Source organism: Falco peregrinus, chromosome 5 (genome assembly GCF_023634155.1).
Source record: "Falco peregrinus isolate bFalPer1 chromosome 5, bFalPer1.pri, whole genome shotgun sequence".
Lineage (NCBI taxonomy): Eukaryota > Metazoa > Chordata > Aves > Falconiformes > Falconidae > Falco > Falco peregrinus.
This window is the reverse complement of record NC_073725.1, coordinates 4,026,583-4,048,084: the sequence shown is the minus strand read 5'-3', so window position 1 is coordinate 4,048,084 and position 21,502 is coordinate 4,026,583. Positions and strand designations below refer to the sequence as shown.

At 38.0% G+C, this 21,502-nt stretch overlaps 1 protein-coding gene across 1 annotated transcript in view; it reads right to left on the bottom strand.

Moving 5' to 3' along the window:
- Positions 1-1,147: 1,147 nt before the first annotated feature.
- Positions 1,148-21,502, bottom strand: part of STK31 (serine/threonine kinase 31) — a 39,208-nt gene continuing 18,853 nt past the window's right edge. The window contains 17 exon segments of the mRNA XM_027786441.1: positions 1,148-1,178; positions 1,180-1,364; positions 5,309-5,377; positions 7,345-7,379; positions 7,382-7,457; positions 9,739-9,864; positions 10,222-10,302; positions 11,258-11,356; positions 12,352-12,412; positions 12,414-12,481; positions 12,999-13,118; positions 14,162-14,302; positions 16,552-16,625; positions 16,628-16,696; positions 16,699-16,729; positions 21,014-21,046; positions 21,048-21,137. Of these exon segments, the coding sequence (XP_027642242.1) occupies positions 1,148-1,178; positions 1,180-1,364; positions 5,309-5,377; positions 7,345-7,379; positions 7,382-7,457; positions 9,739-9,864; positions 10,222-10,302; positions 11,258-11,356; positions 12,352-12,412; positions 12,414-12,481; positions 12,999-13,118; positions 14,162-14,302; positions 16,552-16,625; positions 16,628-16,696; positions 16,699-16,729; positions 21,014-21,046; positions 21,048-21,137 (1,389 nt within the window).

Below are 21,502 nucleotides of genomic sequence, written 5' to 3'. Positions count from 1 at the left end.
ATAAAAAACTAATTGGTTTAATGATGGAAAACCAAGTCTAGTATCAGAGGTGGATCTGCCAAGGTGGTTTATCTTCTGACCACTGTGGACTGTATTATTGTACCTGAGGGCTCCCTAGTTCCCCTGGTGCTGCTTCTTGTCCATTACACACTGCATTTTTACATTCTTCATCAGGCAAACAGCAACATCACCAATTCCTCTACAAAACACTTGTCTGCCAACTGTCCAAGAGCAACACCCAGAGGCTAAATATATTGCTACAGCAACTCTGCACATTTCAACCTGTTCCTTTTGGAGAAGAAAGGAAAGCCTCCAGAAAGATAAGCAACAATTTCCTTTAAAACTAAAAAGCTGACAAAATTCTTTCAATAGTAACATTAACATCAAATGTTGCAGGCAAACAAATACTCTCATGAAAAATCACCCCCTTACAGCTACTGCGAACATTTGAGAACAGATGATACATACACGTGCCTCTGTAGAGGAAATAAGTCGTTTTTGTAAATGTGTGTGTATAGTATTTGGTTGCAATGCAGCAGCATTGCAAAGGAGCAACTAGAAGGATGCCTGCTCTTTAGAAAGCCAACTGCATTTTTCAAATGCAGGAAGACAGAAAAGAGGCATGCTGCTCTCTATTTCCTTTCCTAGTTGTCAAAGCAGTACTTGTTTGGGGGTTTTTTTAGTTAAATCTTGACGGCAGTTGCTGTAGGAACAACTTATCTATGCAATAACAAAAAATCTCCAGCAAAAAGGTAATACCCTAGAGCATCTTTACGAGGAACATGTTCTCTGGAATCACAGCAAGAAGAGGGATAGAAAACCAACTACAAAAACAAGTCACTAAAGCTTCATCATAAAGATCTCTAGCACCTAACAAGACTATTCTCTGTAAATGTAACGCCTACATAACAGACAAAGAAAAGGGCTGGCCAATGAAGAGTACAGTCAGTAATTCCACATTTATACCCCCAAACATTTATTCAGAATAAAATGTACTTAAAATAAAACACAGTGAAGACTGTGCAACCACAAAACATGACTGCAGCTACCAAACCTTTTATAATTGGAGATTTCAGATCAGGACAATGATTTCAAAACCAAAACAAAAACAGAAATCAATCAGACACCTGATGGAAAAGTTTCTCATCTACGGAGTAGGGTTTGCTCCATTCTCCTCAAGTAATAGCATTTTTTTTATCTGTCTTCTCAGAATCATGTTCTTCATGTGGCTCATACTCTTCACCTGGGTTTGGTGAAACTGAAATCACATCAACTACAAGGAAGCAATCACCCCTCAGCACCTGCTCAGCTGTCAGTCTGTTACAGCAGAACGAATTCAGGAAAAGAGATTTAACTTTATCATCCTACAGAGAGAAGGATTTCATCAGTAAGCAAAAAAACTTTACTACAAACAATAACCAAGTATTTGATGAACACATCTTTTAAGTGCTATGGGCCCAAAGCCCTCACAAAAGGTTCTACCATAGCATTCTCAATGGTCAGCAACACTCAACAGTCATAGAGCTCGTTAACAACAAAATAAAAGCAAGTGTTCAGCTCCAGGTCTGTCAACCTAGTGCCAGCAGATTTCACAGAAAAGCAAAAGTGATTATATTTCAAAATACCAAATCACTGAACTACCATAAATTAGAGAAATACTGAAGCTGGTCTTTCTGCTGACAGACAGACAAACACCCAGACAGAAGAAACTCTGATGCAAAGGAATGTGCAAGTAGTCAAAAACTTCCAGACAGAACAAGCAGACAATTTCCAACTCTTCCACTAATTATCAGTGACTCTGGAGAATCAGCAACTCCCCAAATAATCTGAAATCTAAGTGAAAAGATGGGATCTGAAAACTTGTTCTTACAGGGATAAAGGATTGTTGAGTGTTTATAAAATGTTTTGAATGCTCAAAGGAAAATCTCCACTTAAGAAGATTCAAATGTGCAATGAAATACAGGAGAGAATCATGACTACACACTTCCTCTGCAGAATTAAGTGAAGAAAGTAAGAGCATTTAAAAAGCCTTGTACTTGTATATTTGCATTTCACGATACTATCAAATGTCTGCCAACAACAAATATCCCCTTCTCACCATCTTCTTGCACTAAGGAAGCTGAATGTTGTTTCCACAAGGAATACTGTTGTAGGACACATTTCAATATTTTTATTCCATTTCACTGTGTGTGCTCTTACTTTTTTTTTTTCAAATACACAAAACTGGATGCTGAAACACACTGAACACTGAGCTTGGCATGGCTAAATGAGAGGCTACAAGACCTTATCTCTAAACTTTGTGTTTTCTCAACAGTTACCTAAAATCCATACCCCTGTTTCAAAGCTTCATGTTATTTTCCTGTGACAATTTTATATTTGCTGAAAACAACACAAATTTTCCTAGTTGCAAGTGTGCAATTCCTCTGGGCACAAAACTGAGGTAGAAGGGAAATTACCAGTCTGTCAAGAGCCTGCAGATGGGTATGGAGATTAATTCTGAATAAGCTGATTATAGATAAAGCACTTAAAAGCAAAATAGATTTTCCCCAAGAACTGGGACAAGGATTAATAGCCCGAGGTCTAAAAGATTCCCCAAGAAACAGCTGAAAGGTATTTATTAGTATTACATTCCTTAGTAAAATCCTCATGTGTGTTCCTGAGCACTGCAGGCAGCACAGATTGCTTTCCAGTGGACTTTGGTGGCTGGTGCACGTGCATGCACACACATGCAGAATGAATTCTTAAAAACTACCACAATGATATATTGATTAGGATTTTGACAAGGTCAAAATCAAATGCTGTTTCTTTTGATCAGGGAAAGAAGTTAAAGACACTTGCTCTTACTAAAAGCTGTAAAAAGAATTGGTTCCTGCTAAGAACAATAATGGCTAAATTAATTATTTGTCCTTGTGATAAAGGCAGCTGTTTGCACTTCAGAAGATACCTGGTACAGAAGACCACAAAAGTGTAACACCCTGAAACTGGCCATTTAAACTTTGATTTGCATACTGCAGACTGTATTTGTAAAACACGCTCACAGCAGAACTGTTATGGAAAACAGAAGTAAACCAACTCCTATTTTTTATGTCCCAATAAATCTTTTCTACTTCTTTGAACGATTAAGTTTCCCTTATGCATAAGAGAAAGTTGTTTTTTTCAGTATCCAAGGTTTATTATGTATAATCCTGAATGACACACTGGGCAGACAGTTCCGTACAAGTTTTGCGGAATACATTTAAAAAACCCTAGTTAGCCCTAATGATGAATTGTGAATTACTGAATCTTCTTTCCTGTGTGTTTCATGAGATTCATTTGATTTTTAAACCCAAAGAACCCAAGCAACTATAATGAGCGATAAGAAATCCTATTTACAAGATCACCTCCCTGCTCAAATGCTGCATGTTTTACTCTTTTATTTTGCATGGTAGTGTCACACTGGAAATATTTTTTGGTAGACAGTCCTGTGCTTTATCAGTAATGGTTTCATCACTGGAGAACACTGCTGAAATGAAGTTATTAAAAGACTCTATTGTAGAGGATAACAGTTATCTAATAAAACACAATGATTTACAGTACTGTGTTATGCAGTAACAAGCTACCCTGCCTTGACACTGGAACCACTACAGCTGTGTTAGTGTGGTACTGTATTGTGACAGCTTCTTAACCTAAACCCAGTAAAAAAGGATACACCAAGCTCATAATGAACAAAACTTCAGTAATTTAGCCCCATGCTTTAATAGTTATCTCCACAAAGCAGGAAAATCATTAATATACAAGTATAACCAATAAAGAGGGATTATTTGGGTTGCCTTTTTCCCTTGACAAAACCACCCAAATTTATCTGACCAACAGCAACTCCACTGCTTTGTTTTCTACTTTTCCATTTATTTTTCTACTTTTCTGGAAGATACGAGGATTAACCTCTAACTCTTCCCTATATTCCTTAGAAAATTCTATCCATAAACTAAGACTTCACTTAAAAGCTTAAGTCACCTGCTTGCAGATTTCTAAAAAGTATAAGGCTTGATTTAGCAAGTTCCATGGCCTTCTCAAATCTAGATAAAGCATCACTTAAAGCAAGATCAACACAACAAGCATGATACGAGAAAAAACACAAGGGCAATCCTTGGGAGATGGGAGGGACACAGGACAAGAGCAAACAGTCAGTAACTAAACAGGCCGAAGGCACCCCAAAAAGTACGAAGCAGAAACTAGTCTGTGAAGGCTAATGATTTGAAAAAGGTCTATAAGCCTCCCAGTGAATTTCTTTAAACTATATATGGTGGCATGTCTTTTGTTATTCCAATTTTTATAAGGAGGAAAAGTAATCGCCTGTAGCAAACATAGAAGAAGTTGAAAGCAGGCAAGAAAAAAGGTCTTAAATCTTGGCCAGAAGGCTGAAAGCTTTTGGGAAAGAGTTACACAAGAAAATAGACCCAAAGGAAGACAAGCACTCAGGTAACTAAGGCACACAGAGAGAAGACCATAAAATTATCTGCTTATGATTAACCACCAAGAGCTAGGTAAGTCAGTAAAGGAACTATTTCAAAATTGGAGACCTAAGTTGGGAAACTCGAAGGCACACCAGTCTACTTCTTAAAGAGTCACTGAGACACTGGGCAAGGATAAGCTTCAAAAAAAGGGACTGAAAATAGGAGTTCGAGGGGAGAACAGTTGCTGGCACACAGCAGACAGATAACGATAGTCGAGAGTAGAAAGAATGAAAGCAGCAACACAAATTTGTGTCATGCAGTGTCCATGTACCTGAGGACATTTCAGAGGCATAGGAAAGTTTATGTTTCACTTAAAAAAAAAAAAAACCACACACCAAAAAAAACCCCACCAAAGAACAGAGGGCGCAATACACTTCTACAACTACATTTAAGTAATTAAAATTGCATTTGGCTTTTTTATTAATGCTCAAGCACTGGGCAATCATTATGTAGGAAGACAACGAACAACGTCAGCTTCCCTGAGTTCAGAAAAGATAGGCTGCTAATGCAAATACCTCCCTTGAGGCTGAATCTCAATGACTTATTCTCCAAGTCTGTAACTTGGTGTCATTCAGTCAACAGTTATCTGTGAAGAAGCTGCTCCTCCTAAGGTTGGAATGAAATATTAATAAAGCTCTGGGGTTTTCTACCTTCTCAAACATAGTTTTCTTTGTGCATATTATTTAGAATTATCCAGTCAATTAAGAACACTTTCTCCACCCAGCACTTACAAAGAAAGGTCTGACTTTAAAATAAAAAATTAAGCCACTCTAAACAAAAGCGATCTCATCTTCCTCATCTGACAATTAACGTACCATGACAACCATATGCACCTCAGGTGTTCCATCTTCTTTTATGCCAAACTTCTGGTTTTGAACACAAAGCTGTAAACAAAAAGATACATAATGTATAACACTGGTGGTTCTTTTTCGCTTTACTTTAACAAAACCAAACATCAGTCAAAGAGAGTCCAGGTTTCAAGTAAAAATGGATTGTTATGGGAAAATGGCAGGTAAAGGGTTTTTTCCTGATTTCACAGTAGGTAAAATATGCAAGAGGCTCAAATTCTTCTTACACAGAAACAAGGGGAAAAAAGTAATATTAGCAAAAGCTGTTAAGAGGTCAAAAGAAACAACTTTTTAAAATATGACTCCTTGCCCAAGTCCATGCCCAAGCTGTATGTTTAATTACATAATTCTCTTTAAGAAATGTTGAGGGGTAAGCGCACTCTTAACTGACAAATGTGAACCTTTGTACCCATAAACGATGTAAAATTTCTCCAGCCTTCACTATTGCCTAGAACACTGCCTGAGTACAGCACTTTTCAAAACCCTGCCTGCAGGTTAAGCTGAAAATGCCTCTCTTCTGAACAATTACATAGATAAGAAAAGGAAGCATGCGTTTAGTCAGCACTGGGCTCTTGTGACAGAGATCAGCAGAGAACTTGGAAAACCACTGTCTCAATTTTAGAAGCGGCACTGCTGTTTAATGAGGGAGAACACAATTTCAGCTGTCCAACATGAAACTGGCAACTGTTGAATATAACACTAACACTTGAGCTAGAATTTTCCATCAAATGATCAATACAAGTCTGAGCTGGAGATTAGTTACATGTGGATTAAACTGAATTCAGCTGGCAAACTTGGATGAGGTTTCAGAAGAATGCTGATCTTGCTGCCTCCCAGATATTACCTTCAAGCAGAGCCAGACATTTATAAAACTGTCTTTTTATCTTTTTTTCACTGTGTTTTTCTTTACTCACTTTAACTTGTAAAAACCTTTCTTCTAGAACAGATGAAGATCTGAATAGTGGTACTGAAAGTGTTCTATACTAAACTGTACCATGCTAATAAATTATAAACATCTATGATATTAAGCTACAGTATAGTTCATCTATTCCAGTAGAAAAATTACTTAATTTTAAGCAACTGCTTCCTAAATTGGGAATAAAACATAATGAAGAGTGACTTTTATATGAATCAGCTTCATCTTCTCAGCACAGGTAACTGACAGTGGCTACATATATGCTTGCAGTTTACGTCTGTATTAGGAAGCGGTTTTAAAATGCTGTGGCACAGAAGGGATTACTGAAGGCATCTGATGGAACTGCCGGTGTTATCCAGGAAGATCTCCATGTACCTGGAGCTCCAACTGGTACTCAGTGAACCAGTTCCAATATAACAAGTACTCACACAAAAATCCCTGCCTGGGAAGATCAGTATTTGCTGTGTAGCTTGTGGCTTTTCAGGTCTGGGAGATTTGAAGTTTTCCCATTCAGAACACATGGCACTGACACCCTGAGCTGGAGAGGGAGAAATACAGTGCTAGAACACAAAAAGGAGATGGAAGAAATGCTTTGCAACATTCCACCTAACACAGGAAAGCTGATTGCTTCCTCCTGTAGTGGCATAACGTGCGCTAACAACACACCTATCTAAGTGTTGTTGCCAGTAACAAAACATATGACAGCCCCATCCTTGCCTTCATCCTCCCTCTCTCTTTGTATGGGTAATTCCTCAGGGGCAAGGGTAACAAAAAAAGAAGAAAAAAGGCTCACAAGGAATGAACAGGATGTGCGGTAAGAACTGACAGCCCACAGCATGAGGAACAAAAGCATAATTTTTGTTCATATTACTATGCAAATTACATTGTGTATTTTAAAGAAAAATGCAGTCGTCTGCCCATAATTGTAATGCCCATTCATTCCAAACTTTCCACTCAGTTGAAAACATGAACACTTATTTTCCCAAAAGAGTTCAAAGCAAAAGTTGGAGATAACATTTACTACTCTTTGTAAGCCTCCTACAGTTCCATAATATTACTAGAAACTCTCCCACAAGCCATAACATACCCAGAACAGAAGGCAGCCGTAAGCATACATATCAGAGGCTGTCCCATTCTCAGTTCAGGAGAAACTAAGCTTAGGGTACTGACAACCATAGTGTTTGAAGTAGCACATTGATCCTACAGGGGAAAAAACTGCACCCGTAACTTCAAGCACACTGAAGCAGATTATTTCCCTCTCCCTTTCAATGTGTCAGACAGCTTTACCAGAAAGCTCTGTGCTGAACCAGACTGAAATGTAAAATTCTCCCTCACTGATCCAAAGAAAGTGGTGTGTAAAGCAAGAAGAGATAGTCACGCATCCATCATCTGTAACTGTAACAGAAGAATAGGGATGGCAGATTTTACTCCACAATAGAACTGTTAATGCTCGTAAGGTGGTAAAGAATACAAACTGCAAAACTTCTCAAACAAACAAAAAAAAAAATCACAAAAGACATTTGGCACTATTTTGGAGAACTTTAGTTCTGAAGTTCAATTCTGCCAACTTTCCTGGCTTTTCTTCTCTGCCTTTCTGTCTTTACCTGAAACTAGCTGCTTTCTCCCTCCTGGTTTCCAGCATATTTTAGGTCTGTCTACTGTCAAAATAAAACCTATACTCTGATTTTCTATCCCCTTCCATAACAGCAGCCAGCACACAGCTATAGCCAGACTGGAGAAGAGTAGTCCCCCAACGGCCAAGAGTACTCAGTAACACATTAGTTACCAGCTCTACTCATGCATTTGTGATCATGAGGAAAATACAACCACTGAGCAGTACTGACACCCCCAGAGAGGAGACAGGGGCTGGATCCAGGCTTTGAACTTCCCCGCTCTATACACATGAACTGCTCATTTCAGCACAACCCATACCTGCAAGCAGTAGTAAAGAGAGAGACAGTCTTCCTCAGCTCTTGCAGTTTTCACAATGGCACCATCTGTACCAATTATGACCTTTCAGAAAACTCAGCTGTGAAAAATTTTTAAAGCATCTCTCTTTACCATGGCAAAAATTAACATTTATTTCAAGGGAAGCACACCTTGCTGTCCAAACATTTGACATGCTTGAGATTAACAGACAGTGTGTTTCCAAAGCAGAAATTAGGGTTCTCAACCAAACTTACTTTCATTTATGTTTATTATATTAATATAATGATGCATTATTATAATATATATTACTATTTTAAAAAATCAAATAAGCAGGACACAGACCTCTAGCATAAAAATGTTTTAGCTCTAACAACTTGAGTTTAGAATTCAAAAGGTGACTACAGAACAGATACCATTACTGGAGACTTTGCTATGTAAACACAATGAATACTAAGAAAATAACTTGTGTTCTTAAAGAGTATTAGATTTTTTCCCCCCAAGAACAACGATGATATTTTTATTATAGAAGAGGACTAAATTAGAAGTATATATAAATACAGCTATATGTAGACAACACGTAAAACCCTGTAATTTACCAAATGCTGCAACAGATTAAAATACATAATAGAACCCCATTACCTATCAAAGAGAAAGGCAAAGACTTCACATGAGCTTGACCAGCCCTTCTTCAAACGTAAGTTCTTACTCTCACCTCTGATGATGCCAGTCAACGAACAATTACTGCAACTGCTCCATCTTTTTTGTTCCACTGTTTTGCTTAACCAGAGCCCACACCCAGTAATGGCTTTTTTCCTCTCCAAGATTAGACTGTGTCTATATACCCAAGCTATTATTCCTAATGCCTGTAACACTACTCCATTAAACTTGGTTTTTTTTAACAAAATAAATGCATATCATTAGGTACCATCAAATAACTTCCTCTTCTACCTCACACAAAACTCAATTCCAACTGTCATAGCCTGTTCCCATATTTTGTGATTAACTCTTACAAAGTCTGTACCAGCAAAACGGGAAGCATGTCTCTTAACTTGAGATCTAAATAAGCCAAGTCAAAAGCAAGAAGAGTATTTACAACTTTGCCTGTCATAATACTACTTCCCCTGGTTTCCCCAGTTATTAGCAGACTTGTAGAGAAGAAGAGCAAGGGAAAAAACTGCAGTTCCTGAAATTTCTCAGTGAAATCATCAGGAAGACAAACCCACATCTGCAAAAACAGACAGGAGTAACAAACATGATAAAAGGTCCACCAGATACCAGAAAGAACAGACAGAGGGGAAGCACTGCTCAATACAGCAGTCCTCAAAAGAAGCGGGGAGGGGAGGGTGTAGAAAAAAAAAATATCAACATGGAAGCAATTAAGAAGAAAAACAATGCTTCATGTTCTACAGGCCCTGAGGAAAAAAATCTGCTATCAGAAAAAGGCTGTTAAACACAGGGGCATGAAAGAAACAGCAGAGTTCATTCAGAATCGGCACACTAATATGTCAAGGCTTCGTTTGCAGCACCAGCTGAAAGCCAGTGCCAACATTACCTTTAAAAGAACCTTCTGGCCCAGAATTCCTGAACACGCTAAAGGTCACTTCATGCTCAGTTCCTTCCTGGGCTTAGCATCCAAAAGGTCTCGCTCCAGGCTGCACGTCAGACGTCCACCAGAGTTCTGAAGCACATGCACATGCAGATATTCAGGGTAAGTGCATGGCATTTAACAGCTGGTAAGATTCAGTGGCTTCAGCTACCTCTCCTCTTCCTCAATCAACTTAGCAAAGCGCAGAACCAGCTGGGGTATATGAAGAAGTTACAGCATCTGTTACCAAGAGGCTGGCCATGATGAGGCAGCTAATGAAATGCATTCCTTGAACATCTCCCCAAAGAGGGGGAGAAGGAAGACCATAACAAACAATAATCAGGGTATATGTCCCCCAAATGGACTGACTGTGCAGAGCGTTGTTGGTGCAGAGCCTTGATAGTGCCTGAAGCAATAACTGACAGTGCGTTCAAACACATCGCTGCTTACCATATAGTTTAGAATTCCTGCTTCTGGATAAAGAAGTGGTAACTCAGGGAACCATTTCCGTACCAAACACGTAAGCTTCTCCTAAATGAAGAAAACAAGGCTCACAGCTCCAGATCACTAGTTTTAACATATATAAATATACACTGACATTTGCAATGTATACCCAGGACATTCAAACGTACATTGACCATGACTGTACCTCTTTTAATAACATCATTCAAAGTAACGATGCCATTTGCTTTTTTTAAAAAAGGAAAAAACCACCAACACACAAAACCATACACAACATGAATACAGCAGTTCAATATGGACAGAATTTTTTAAATATCTGAGGGTGGGTAGTGTTAAGGCCCCAAGCAGTTCATGCCCTATCACAGAAAACATTTAATCTTTGCTACAAGAGGCTTTGGTAGGCCTAAACAAAAGAAAACAACTTCACTACATGTAAGTGGAGGAAGATAGAAATCAAACAGTTACACAGACCAGGCCAGCATCTCATGCATCTCCAGATCCCACGTAGCTGTAATGCTGCAATGTGTAACTGTTACACATTTTACAAAACATTATACATAGCACAAACGTTACGCCTGCAGAGGTAAGGTCTACCACTGCCACAAATTCTGGTGCCCTTCAACTCACTCACAAGGCAATGGTTTCTAATTTTCCCCTCCATACAGAGGACTTGGAGAAAGGGCAATCTCCACTTCAGGATAAAAGCCTGTTTTAACCTAGTCATAAGGAAACAGTTCCCCTTCTTGCAAGAAATACAGTCTTTCTTCAGCAACTGAGCTGCACCCCCAAACTGAGGGGGGAAGGAAGAGAAGGCCTGAAGAAACTATGTTAAAATAGAAATAAAACTGACCAGCATCCATGCCTTCTCCCATAGGTTTCACCAAAAAAGAGCCATCTTAATTAATATTCAATAGTATAAAAATCACATATTTTTTTTTTTATGCAGAGCACAAGTTAAAGCAACTGAAATGAACATGTGCCTCATACAGGTTTGTTTAAGTTGCCTAAGTAGTTTAATACTTACATATTCTTCTTTTTCCTTGGATATTTCCTCAAGAACCCTATTTTGCAGATCATCAATTTCATTTTTTATTCTTATTTCAAATTCACTGTAATCGTCAGACTACGTTAGGAATAACAAAGTGTGTATTTCTTATTCTGCTATTATACTAAACAACAGTAATCTGCTATATCAGGATTAAAAAACAGCTTCCGTATCACAGTTCTGGAGTTGAACATATTCTCAAAAGCATATTTTACTCAGTCTTCTTCCTGGAAACCCATGAGAATCTCTTAAACCTAATCACCGAGAAAGGCATTCCCTTTATTCATGTGGCAGACCAAATGTTCTAGATTCTTGCCTACTTGTTTCCTAAATCAAAGAGCATTTTTCTTTAATTAGCTGATGACAAATAATCATATTAGCAACATCATTCATCTACCAGCAATGCCAGGCTCCATAATTCATTCACTTTTTTCCACCCATAAGCAGGCATTTTCCTCATGTCACCTCATTATTCAAGAATCCTTTTCCCAGTGGGTTTCATTAGTGTGTCTCATTTTAAATCCTCTTGGAAGCTTACTGACCCTTTACAATGCTTACAGACACACACATGCAGGTTCATTTTTTCCTTAAGCATCATCAGAATAATTAACATGTAATCAAACAAACAGCACTGAAATTGGGATAACATTTACATTCTTTGGACTTCTGTGGGGTAGTGGGGAACCCTGAAAATGAGAACAGCCACTGACTTCTACCACCGAAGAGGAAGAACATGCACTGTCAACAAAGTAAAAATGTAACCGCACAACCAGCACAGTGAAGAGCTGGACAAAATTGCTTGTGCTGTGAACAGCTACCATCACCAGAGGGATTTCGTTAAAAGCACAGTGCCATGACTGGGGACTCAAACCGAAAAGTGGCTGACTTTTTTCTTTTTTTTTTTTAAGCCATTCAAGTTTGGTCTCAGGGGCCTGTAACACTTCCACAGTTAATTGAGGTCAGAAAACACAATGTGTTCTACATAGTTACCACTACTTGAAATAGACCAATTTAATGTTTCTAAAGCAATTTGAAAACCAGACAAAAACAACAACAGTGTAACATTTTCATACTTTCTCAAAATTGTTCTTTTCAACCAGCTTCCACCTTAACTGGGCCTTTAAGCTTTTCAATTTTCTTAATTGATAATAAGTTGTTAATATCAGGTTTTCTATTCAACCATTCCTCAGCCTGTTTTTTGAACTAAGAGGAAAAGAAAAATGAAAGAAAGAAAGAAAGAAAAAAAATCGCAAAGTGTTCAAGCATTCAATTTTAATATGCTTTAGCCCAATGCATTAGAAAACCTGCCTGAAGCCTATTTGAATTCAGCTTTTCAGGGTCTTTCCCCACAGAAGAGGGTTTTTATTGTATTTAATTTTAATTACATTAACAACCTTCTGGAAAACAAACATTCTAACTTAAAGTTCAATCCCTTAACTTAAAGTTACATACTGATATGTAATGAATCTAGAGATTCCAGATTGCACCACTTTACTTTTTAAAAAAGTATCTTCACAAAGTAACTGAAATGAAGCATTGGCTGAGGTAACGTACAACTGCAATTCTCGAACTTTAACGCAACCAATCTCTCATCACCAATATGCTCTCAGAATTTCATGATAAAAAGATAAAAAGACATTTTTCAAAAACAAGTTATGTCAGAAAGGGTTACTAGTATATATCAGTGTAACAGAAATAAATAAGGAAGACATAAACTCACCTCAACACTGGCCAAGTGTCTGTTCTGTATGACAGTGATCGTACTTTGCTCCTGACAAACTTTATGTATAATTTCATTGTAAGCACTCCTAATTATTCCCTTCTCTGCTTCATCATGCTCCTGGATTGAATTACACAGAGGGAGATTAAAGATTGAGAGTCATTCTTCATTTATACACACCAACGTTTAAGATGTAAAACCTTTACTGAGAAATTCCCTTGTTAATGGGGAAAAAAATCATTTATCAGATTTTTTCTCTCTCTCTTCTTATAAATATTCTAAAAGTTAGCAAGTCTAAGAGTTCATCTAATAGTTTCAATAGAGTAAAACTGACTGGCACTTCTATGCAGATGTCCAATTTCATATTCCACATGTTATGAAAGAGTTTTTTTAAGGATAGCACAGTTAAATAGATATGAACCATTAAAGCATGCAACTGTTCTTCCAAGTAAGAATCATTGGTTCTATCACAGAGAGCAGTTACAAGCAGACTAAACTACTGGTTTATTGTTAGTATGATGCTACATCAATGGACAGGTTCAACTTTTGCTGACATGACCATTCTCTGTCTGCAATGAGAGTCCCTGCTGTGCTGCCAATTCAAGTACCTCAGAGTTAGCAAACGAGAATGGAGAAAATGCTTATCAGAAAAGGTAAACAACAGGGTAAAAGTCTAACATAAGCATAGAAAAAAATTACAAGTAAGGCAAGAACACTTGTCCCAGGCAAAACGAAAGTGATGAAAAACTATTCCTCTCTTAAGACTGGAAAAATTAAATTTATCCATATCACTTCATCCAGAGAAGCAATCCCATTATTTTAAACCGAAACTTACTTTCTATCACCTGTATTTTCAACACAAGCACCAAAACTCAATACAGCTGAAAGAAAGCTTCTCTGCACACAGAGAGGGAAGAACCAGTTTTCCCAGTATTTCTTAGTTAAGCCAGCCATACATACAGCTAAGTTCCTGTAATGCAAAGCCGCCCTCTGCCTGTTGCCTAGAAAACACCTCTTTTCTCTGGGGAGCAACCCGAGTGACTTCCTATCATACTTCCACAAAAAAAGACGCTGCCTTACTGTAGTGCATGAACTCACCCCATACATTAAGAAAAGCTTTAAACTGAAATCAAAGATGTACAACATAAATAGAAGTCATGAACACAGAAAGCATGAATAGAACTTATATTTAAGTTGGCATCCAGTTCCCCACAAAGAGCCAACTCAACCTTTTTGAGCCTGTCATCCACATTGCCTATCACCTCCTCTAAATCTGAAGATGCTTCTGACATCAGGTCAAAACACTCAGCAGGGGTGGGGAGAAAAAGAAATCAGCCTTGATTATAATACTTGATAGTATTTTAAGTAATAACTACTTATTTATTGAAAGTAACTTGTTAGGGAGCAGACAGCAAAACCAAGCAAGAAATACAAAGACTTAGCACTACTGGAAATCTAATCAGGATTTGCGTCAGATCTCACCTTTAACTGCCTTACATTTGAGTGATACAATGATTTCCAGAACTGTTAAGATGCACCAGGCAAGAAGGAAGTTGATTCTTACTTTAGTTGATTTTATTTTCCTAATCTCATTTTGATTTTTACCAAAAATGAAACACTGGAAGAATCCAAATCCCATGAGTTTCATGTCAAAAATCAATGTGTGCTGCCCACACAGTCATACACAAGATGCTCAATACAGCAATTTCACTACCAATTGGACTTCCCACTCCTATATAGTATGACATAAAGGCAATCCTAGGATCTAAGTATTTTATTGCCTTAACCTTAAAGGAACTAAGAAGTTTAATAGTGCAAGTTCCAACAATATGTTGCTCCCCAAAGCCTGGAGTTGCATGCTAGAGAGAAGCCATCCAGTCTCTGAAAACTTTCTTGTATGTTATTGACCCATTTCCTTTTGTAAATTCTGAACAATCCTACCCGAGATTAATTTGGATTCAGAAAGAAAAGGAGTATCTATTTGAAATAATGGGAAGGGAAACACTTCAAAGAAACATTTTCTCTACACAATTGCTCACACTTCTGTTTTTTTTTTTAAAAAAGGAGGTAAAAGTTAAGTTGCAATAGAATAATTGCATATCAAAAGCTGAAATCATTAAGACAGATAACTGAAAATTTCTTCCTAGGTATATATTTTATATATATATATATTTTTTATATTTTTATATATATATATATATAATACCTACTCGTATTTTACCAACCCATGCCAAAAGTCTGTACATTTCCTGTGTCTCTGAACTGTTTGCAGAAAAGTTCTAATTTGAAACAGGTAAACCAAAATTCACCACTACACTAACAACTTTAGTCACTTTCATACATGCAGAATAGCACTCTGAATTGCACCCAGCAATCACAGAAACCCACCTGCAGGTTTGTTTACCTCCTCTAATAAATGACATGATTATAAATAACTGCAAGTAATTATATTCATTAACATTGTACCGCACATGACATGCAACAAGTCTACACTGCTGCTGAACAGCATTTATTGTCAGGTCAAAGAACACTCTTATTCTTAACCCTGTCTGGCCACAGTGCTCTGGGCACAATGAAATGCAAGGGCAGAAAACCTATTCACTATGAAAAGGCACATCCCTTATGGATTATGTACAATTCACATGAGCAGGAAGATTATGCTGACACAAACCGAGAAAATTCACATGCAAGTGCAACAAGAAGGAGACCAAGGAAGCTGGGCCTGCAGGAATGGAGAGAGAGCAGGTTACAGTCTTTCCAGGAAGATTAGGAGTCCTAAACTGATCAAGAACATGGATATTAAGCATGGAAACAGGAAAGCTGCAAAGTTACCTCCCTACTTTGCGCTTTCTTTACAAGCGGAACTTGACGGTAATCCACTTCCATCATCCATTTCTTTAAGACAGATAACATACTCAACTTCAATGCTCCAAACCCCCTACAACTCGGACTGAGAGAGACAGACCGTCAGAATGGTATTCCAGAAATACTGCAGGACATTGCAAATAGAAGTGGATGCTTTATTTGCATAAATTCTCCACACTCAGCATTTCAATGAGGAAAAAAATCCTGTTATATATTTGGCTGCAACCTCTACCTAGATCACGCCAAGCCAGACTGGCTGCTCCTTTGCAGTGATCTTTCATCACTTCTTTCAGCAGCATTTAGGAACTAGAACCTTTCAAAATCTGGTCTTTCTATCCAAAGGCCACTTGAAAAGGACTAATTAAAACATTTCAGTCACACAATGAACAGTCAGAGCACACCCATACAAAAGTTATACTTGCATAAAAGTACGAGCCTTTACACAAAAGATGTCCTTTCATAAGAAAGCATAAACTCTGGCTCATTGCAAAGCTACACTAAGAATAAAGGTAAATTTAACACTGTTCCTCAATGCATTACTCACTGTCAGCTAGAGCCACTGTTGATGTGCACAACCGCCCTGCCGCAGGCAGTCACCCCTACTAATGCCTGTTCCTCACAGGCGCAGTTTACACAGTGTCATACTTCACTTTTTTCATCAACAGGAACAACTGACTGTTTGCCTTACCTTTAAGATGCCACTAAACCAGTCAGCAAAAATTTGCAGAGCTGTGTCCGTATCATTTCTGACACAAATTAATTCTTCATTTTAATACTCTCCCACTTAGAGAACTGCTGAAATGCCTCCTCAGAGTCATCTGTTTCAGACCCAACCCATACACCATCTCTGGAGAAGCAGAAAGTTTCTACGCATAAAGTGAATCAAACAAAAATAGATTTGCAAATCAGAAGAATTTTGTGACCATATACTATCTATAAAAATCAAGACATTTTAACACAGAGTTAGCATTACCCACTGGCATAAGATCATTTCTACTACAAAAGCCTCTTTCTATATGCAGTGAAGTAGTATATTTTATATTCCACTTTCCTCTCAGATCTAGTGGCAATATGTCTACCAGAAAATGCAATACAGAAAAGTATCTCAGAGAGATCACAGTCTTATTTTTCCCATAAACACATGGAAGGAAAAGACAACAAAAAGCTTAACAAGTCACAAGAATTCATTTGTATTCTAGTTTCTTTTTCCTATGGATTGGACTTTAAAGTCCAATCATCAGGATAAAGGGCAAAATGGGGTTCAATTTATAATGCTCCTCATAGAGCTGCTCAAATTCAGAAAACAAAGTGAACCTCTAAGAAACAAGGTGAGCAGCCAGACACATAAGGAATGCTTCTGGACTGAACCCTCCCTTCAAAAGTCACTAGTCAAATCTCTTCTGATGTACCTCTGTCATCACACTGACTCCTAGATGGAACAGCAATTACCTACACATCTGATACCTCTAAAATGAGTTTTATTGTCTGGAAATGTCTATTTCCACCTAAAAGCCAACTATATGAAGGACACAGGGTCCACCTCCTTTTGACTTGTATTGGAGAAGAAACTGAAATGTTACACATAAGGGAAAGGCATTGAGGCTAAAGCTGAGGGCAAACAGAAATCACTTTTAAACAAAGTGCAGTCTGTTAAATGACCTGAAGAACATGTAGGGTCAGGGAAGAACGTATCAGTCAATTACCAGTGGAGACAACATCCTGACAGAAAACAGCCTTCCTTGCACCTGGGTGGAAAGTCCCATGATGAAAAATACTTGAGAGCTACATTGGTGTTTGCCTACAATTTGCTATAGTTCAAAAAGAGAAAATTCTCTCTGAACAGTAGGATTTGACCGGACAAACCTGTGCTTTTGTAATAACTAGCATCCTTCAGCCTTCAAAATCCATCATTTTACTTACCCACATCATTCCAAACAAGTTGATTAAAAAAAAACCTTTTTTATGACAGTTCACTTACATACAGGCTTTCACTTTTTTCCTTTTCTCAGATCCCAGAACATTTGAGTGAAGTTATCACAGACTTTCCCAAACAAGACCTAGGTCATGTAGATGAAGAAAAACACCAAAACACCTCTCTGTCCTCCTCTTGAGCCAGGGGGTTTCATCCCTTCAGACTCAACAGCCAATATAATGGAAAAAGCAGTGTGACAGAACTTCAAGTCACACACAAGAACTTGTCAGGAGCCTTTTAGATAATTGAAATGCAGAGGTCATGTGAGCAAACAAATATAACTTCAAGTAAAACAGACGGATGGGCCAGAACATGGTAGCAACAGCCTTCCCTCGCTGAGGACTGAAGGTACTGCAGAGGTGTGGAAGTGAGCTTGACCAATTTTGTAGAACTACATATGATGATACCACAACCAGGCCCCAGCTTTACAGGCACAACACAGCAAAGTTCAGATTGGGGCCAAAAACATAAGAATTTCCTTGCATTATAACTAACTAGATGCAGCAACACACCAAAAAAAAAACCAACAAACAAACAAATAAAGAAAAAATAAACCACACAAAAAACCACTACACCACCAAACAGTATTTTATAAAAATTATAAAACCACTTTCATAACAATAGCTACTACAGTGAACAGCATACATTCAGTACAATAGATTATTTAAAACAGCCAAGTGACATGAGCTTTGTACAAATATGCTTGTCTATAAGCAAATTCACGAAGGAGGTTTGTGCTAAATTTATGGAGGCTGTTCAAATCACTCAAGTGCACAACAGATTTTTCTCACATTCTTTTTTGAACAACTGGAATTTCATATACCAGAATACACATGGATAGAAAGTGGCACAGCAAGGTAGAAGCCAGGTTCAAATAGAACAGTTTGGAGGGAGAAAAAAAATCAGCCCATTTAACAGCAGCCAAAAGTGAGGAGTAGAGCCAAGAAAAGTGCACACTAACAGTTTCATAACCAATATTACATCCTGTTTACAAAACTAATAGCACTAGTCACACCAGAAGAGCATCTGCATGCGTTCCATCAGGCTGTCCTCAAGGAATAAATCCCGTAGATTATGCCCTATTTCTTCCCATTTGTTTTTCTGCTATGAGCACACTTCCATAAAACATCAGCAACTTCACCAGCACATGGATACAGAAGCCAGATCCAAAAGGATAACAAGTTACCAGATGAAGATGGCTCAGTAGCCTACATGTGCTTAGTCCCAGTTGCCATCTCTAAGTGTGGTAACTCAAAGGCACCAGAACAAGCTACTACACACTATCCACAGGGCAAAGGAAACATTCTTATAGACAGCTAATACACAGCAGCTGACAACTGTTCAGCTCAAACCCCAGCTTGCTTTAGAGCAGCTTATGCATAGGCCCACACTCTGCTTTCCTCTGAACCAATGCAGTATTATCACTTGGAAAGCATGGAGCTCACCAACTGTTTACCCAGGTCCCTGGCTGGACAGAAGCTGTCTGAATTTTTCTAAAGTTCAGGACAACAACAATTCTCACCAGAAGTTATAAAACATAAGTCAGAAGAGCTCTGTGATGCAGAAAAGAAGTCTGCAATACACAGCCCCAACCAAAGGGCATTAGCTTCCAAGCTCCTGTTCTTCTGAGAAACACCGGAAAAATACTCGTGTGTCTAGGACAGCACAGCGTGACCTCTTCAGCTCTATAAAATTGCAACCAAGGTTCTCACTGATATTTGGTAAAAACTTATTTCCGTTTCCCTACTTGGGAAAACTATTTTCACCTTCTAGCCCTTAATATAAGAGAGGACAGTTAAGCTGAAGCCTAAAACTGACTCAACACACCTAGCAGCATGTCAGTACCCCTTCAAATATTTTCAAAACACTTAAAATTTCACTGCAGTACAATTTTCTAGAAGATGCTTAATGGCTACCACCTAGTGGATTAGCACAGTATAACCTTTAAACACACACCAAAAAAAAAAAAAAAAAAAAACCAAACAAAAAAACCCCCCAAAAACCACAAAACAAAAACTTAAACCAGAAAAACCAACACACACTACACCACCACAACCTTCCTCTGTCTGAAGAAGCAGGATCCACACAGGGCCTCTAGTGATAGAAAGCCATGAAATGCTACCCTTCCAATATCTTTTCTAATCAGGCGCCAATCTCCAGTCAGACTAGAACCAAAAATTAAGTGTACCAAAACATTTTTTTAATGGCATTGAAAAATAATTCCATTAGAAATTGAGTAATTCCATGAAAATTTGAATGCTTCCAATTTATTAATGCTGCTTCAACCTTATACAAACATATGTGCAGTCTGTAATCTTAATACTTTTTCATAAGAACGGTCTCATACTTGCACGGACAAATACATCTCTTAAATTTGTACAGACAAGCTGATACTACTGCCAACCTTTTTACCCTCTCCAAGCACACTTGCACAGTCAAAATAAAAGCAAATTATATTTCTGAAGTTAAAAAGAAGAAAAGAAATTATTTCTAATAGCAAAGGCCAGTAATGCCAATTTGGTAATACTTCTAGTGATAAAGTCCTCTTCAAAAGTTCTTACTGCCTCTACAGACCCTAGTTCCCTGTCTATTTTCCCACTTTCTGTTGTTGGACTGGCTGAGAGGGAGAGCCGTGGTATAAACATGTGCTTCTGTAGTGTTTAACTCTCACCTTAACAAACAAACAAAAAAAAGCTTTAAACATTTTCCATTTTGCTACACTCGTCCAAAGTACACAGCCACCTGAAGAGAAATGGCTAGGAAAGCATGTAAGCCAACCACAAAACCCACCACCACAATTTACAGGGTAACTGCATTGACTTTTTAATTGTAGGTTCTCTCATTAACACCTGTCTTCTAAATATTCTGTGCTTTGTGAAGTCTTGTTAGCCACCAAACGCAATACCATTAAAAAAAAAAAAACACAAACCAAAACTGTTGCTCAAATCGAGGATCTAGGTAATAATTTGCCTCTAGAAACAAAACATCTAGGAGACCACGATCACAAGTAACACTGAGAACTACAGGTGTCAGGTGTACAACTTCACTCAGAAATGTTATCTAAAGTTTCATCTGCTGCTGTTGAGGTCTCCAATTATAAAACATTAAACATTTAAGAAACACCCTCCACAAGTTCTCAGTGTTTCAGAATCAATACTGATAAAAGTGACATCCTCACCTGTAACATTCTTGAGCACTCAGAGAGGGGCAAGTTTATCCACTTCCAAAATTAATTCTTCCACTGCTGAATACAAGTTCTGCTGCACCTCATCGCTCCTGGTAATCAATTCATCTCTTTCATCCTACGCAGAAGGAAAAGCAAGTCAGCCACTCACACCAAACACCACATACACAGTGTGGGAAGTGATACAAAAAAGCGTTAATCCTTGCAAAGTACAAACAGCACAATACCTGCCTGACTAGGAATGAGTGAAAAAGCAAATTTTGGTTTTAACATTTGCTCCTATGACACGATGACCTTGCACGAATACAGCATCCTTTACAGTGTAAGAATATGATTGCCTTATCAGACAACTAAAGAAACAGTTTCTGCATGACTGTTGATAACAGTGGGAGCCCTAACTGACGCTGTAAACTTAAAATGTCATAACTGTCCTACAGTTTTTGATTGTATTACAGAAATTAGAATTTGGATTATCCATATTTC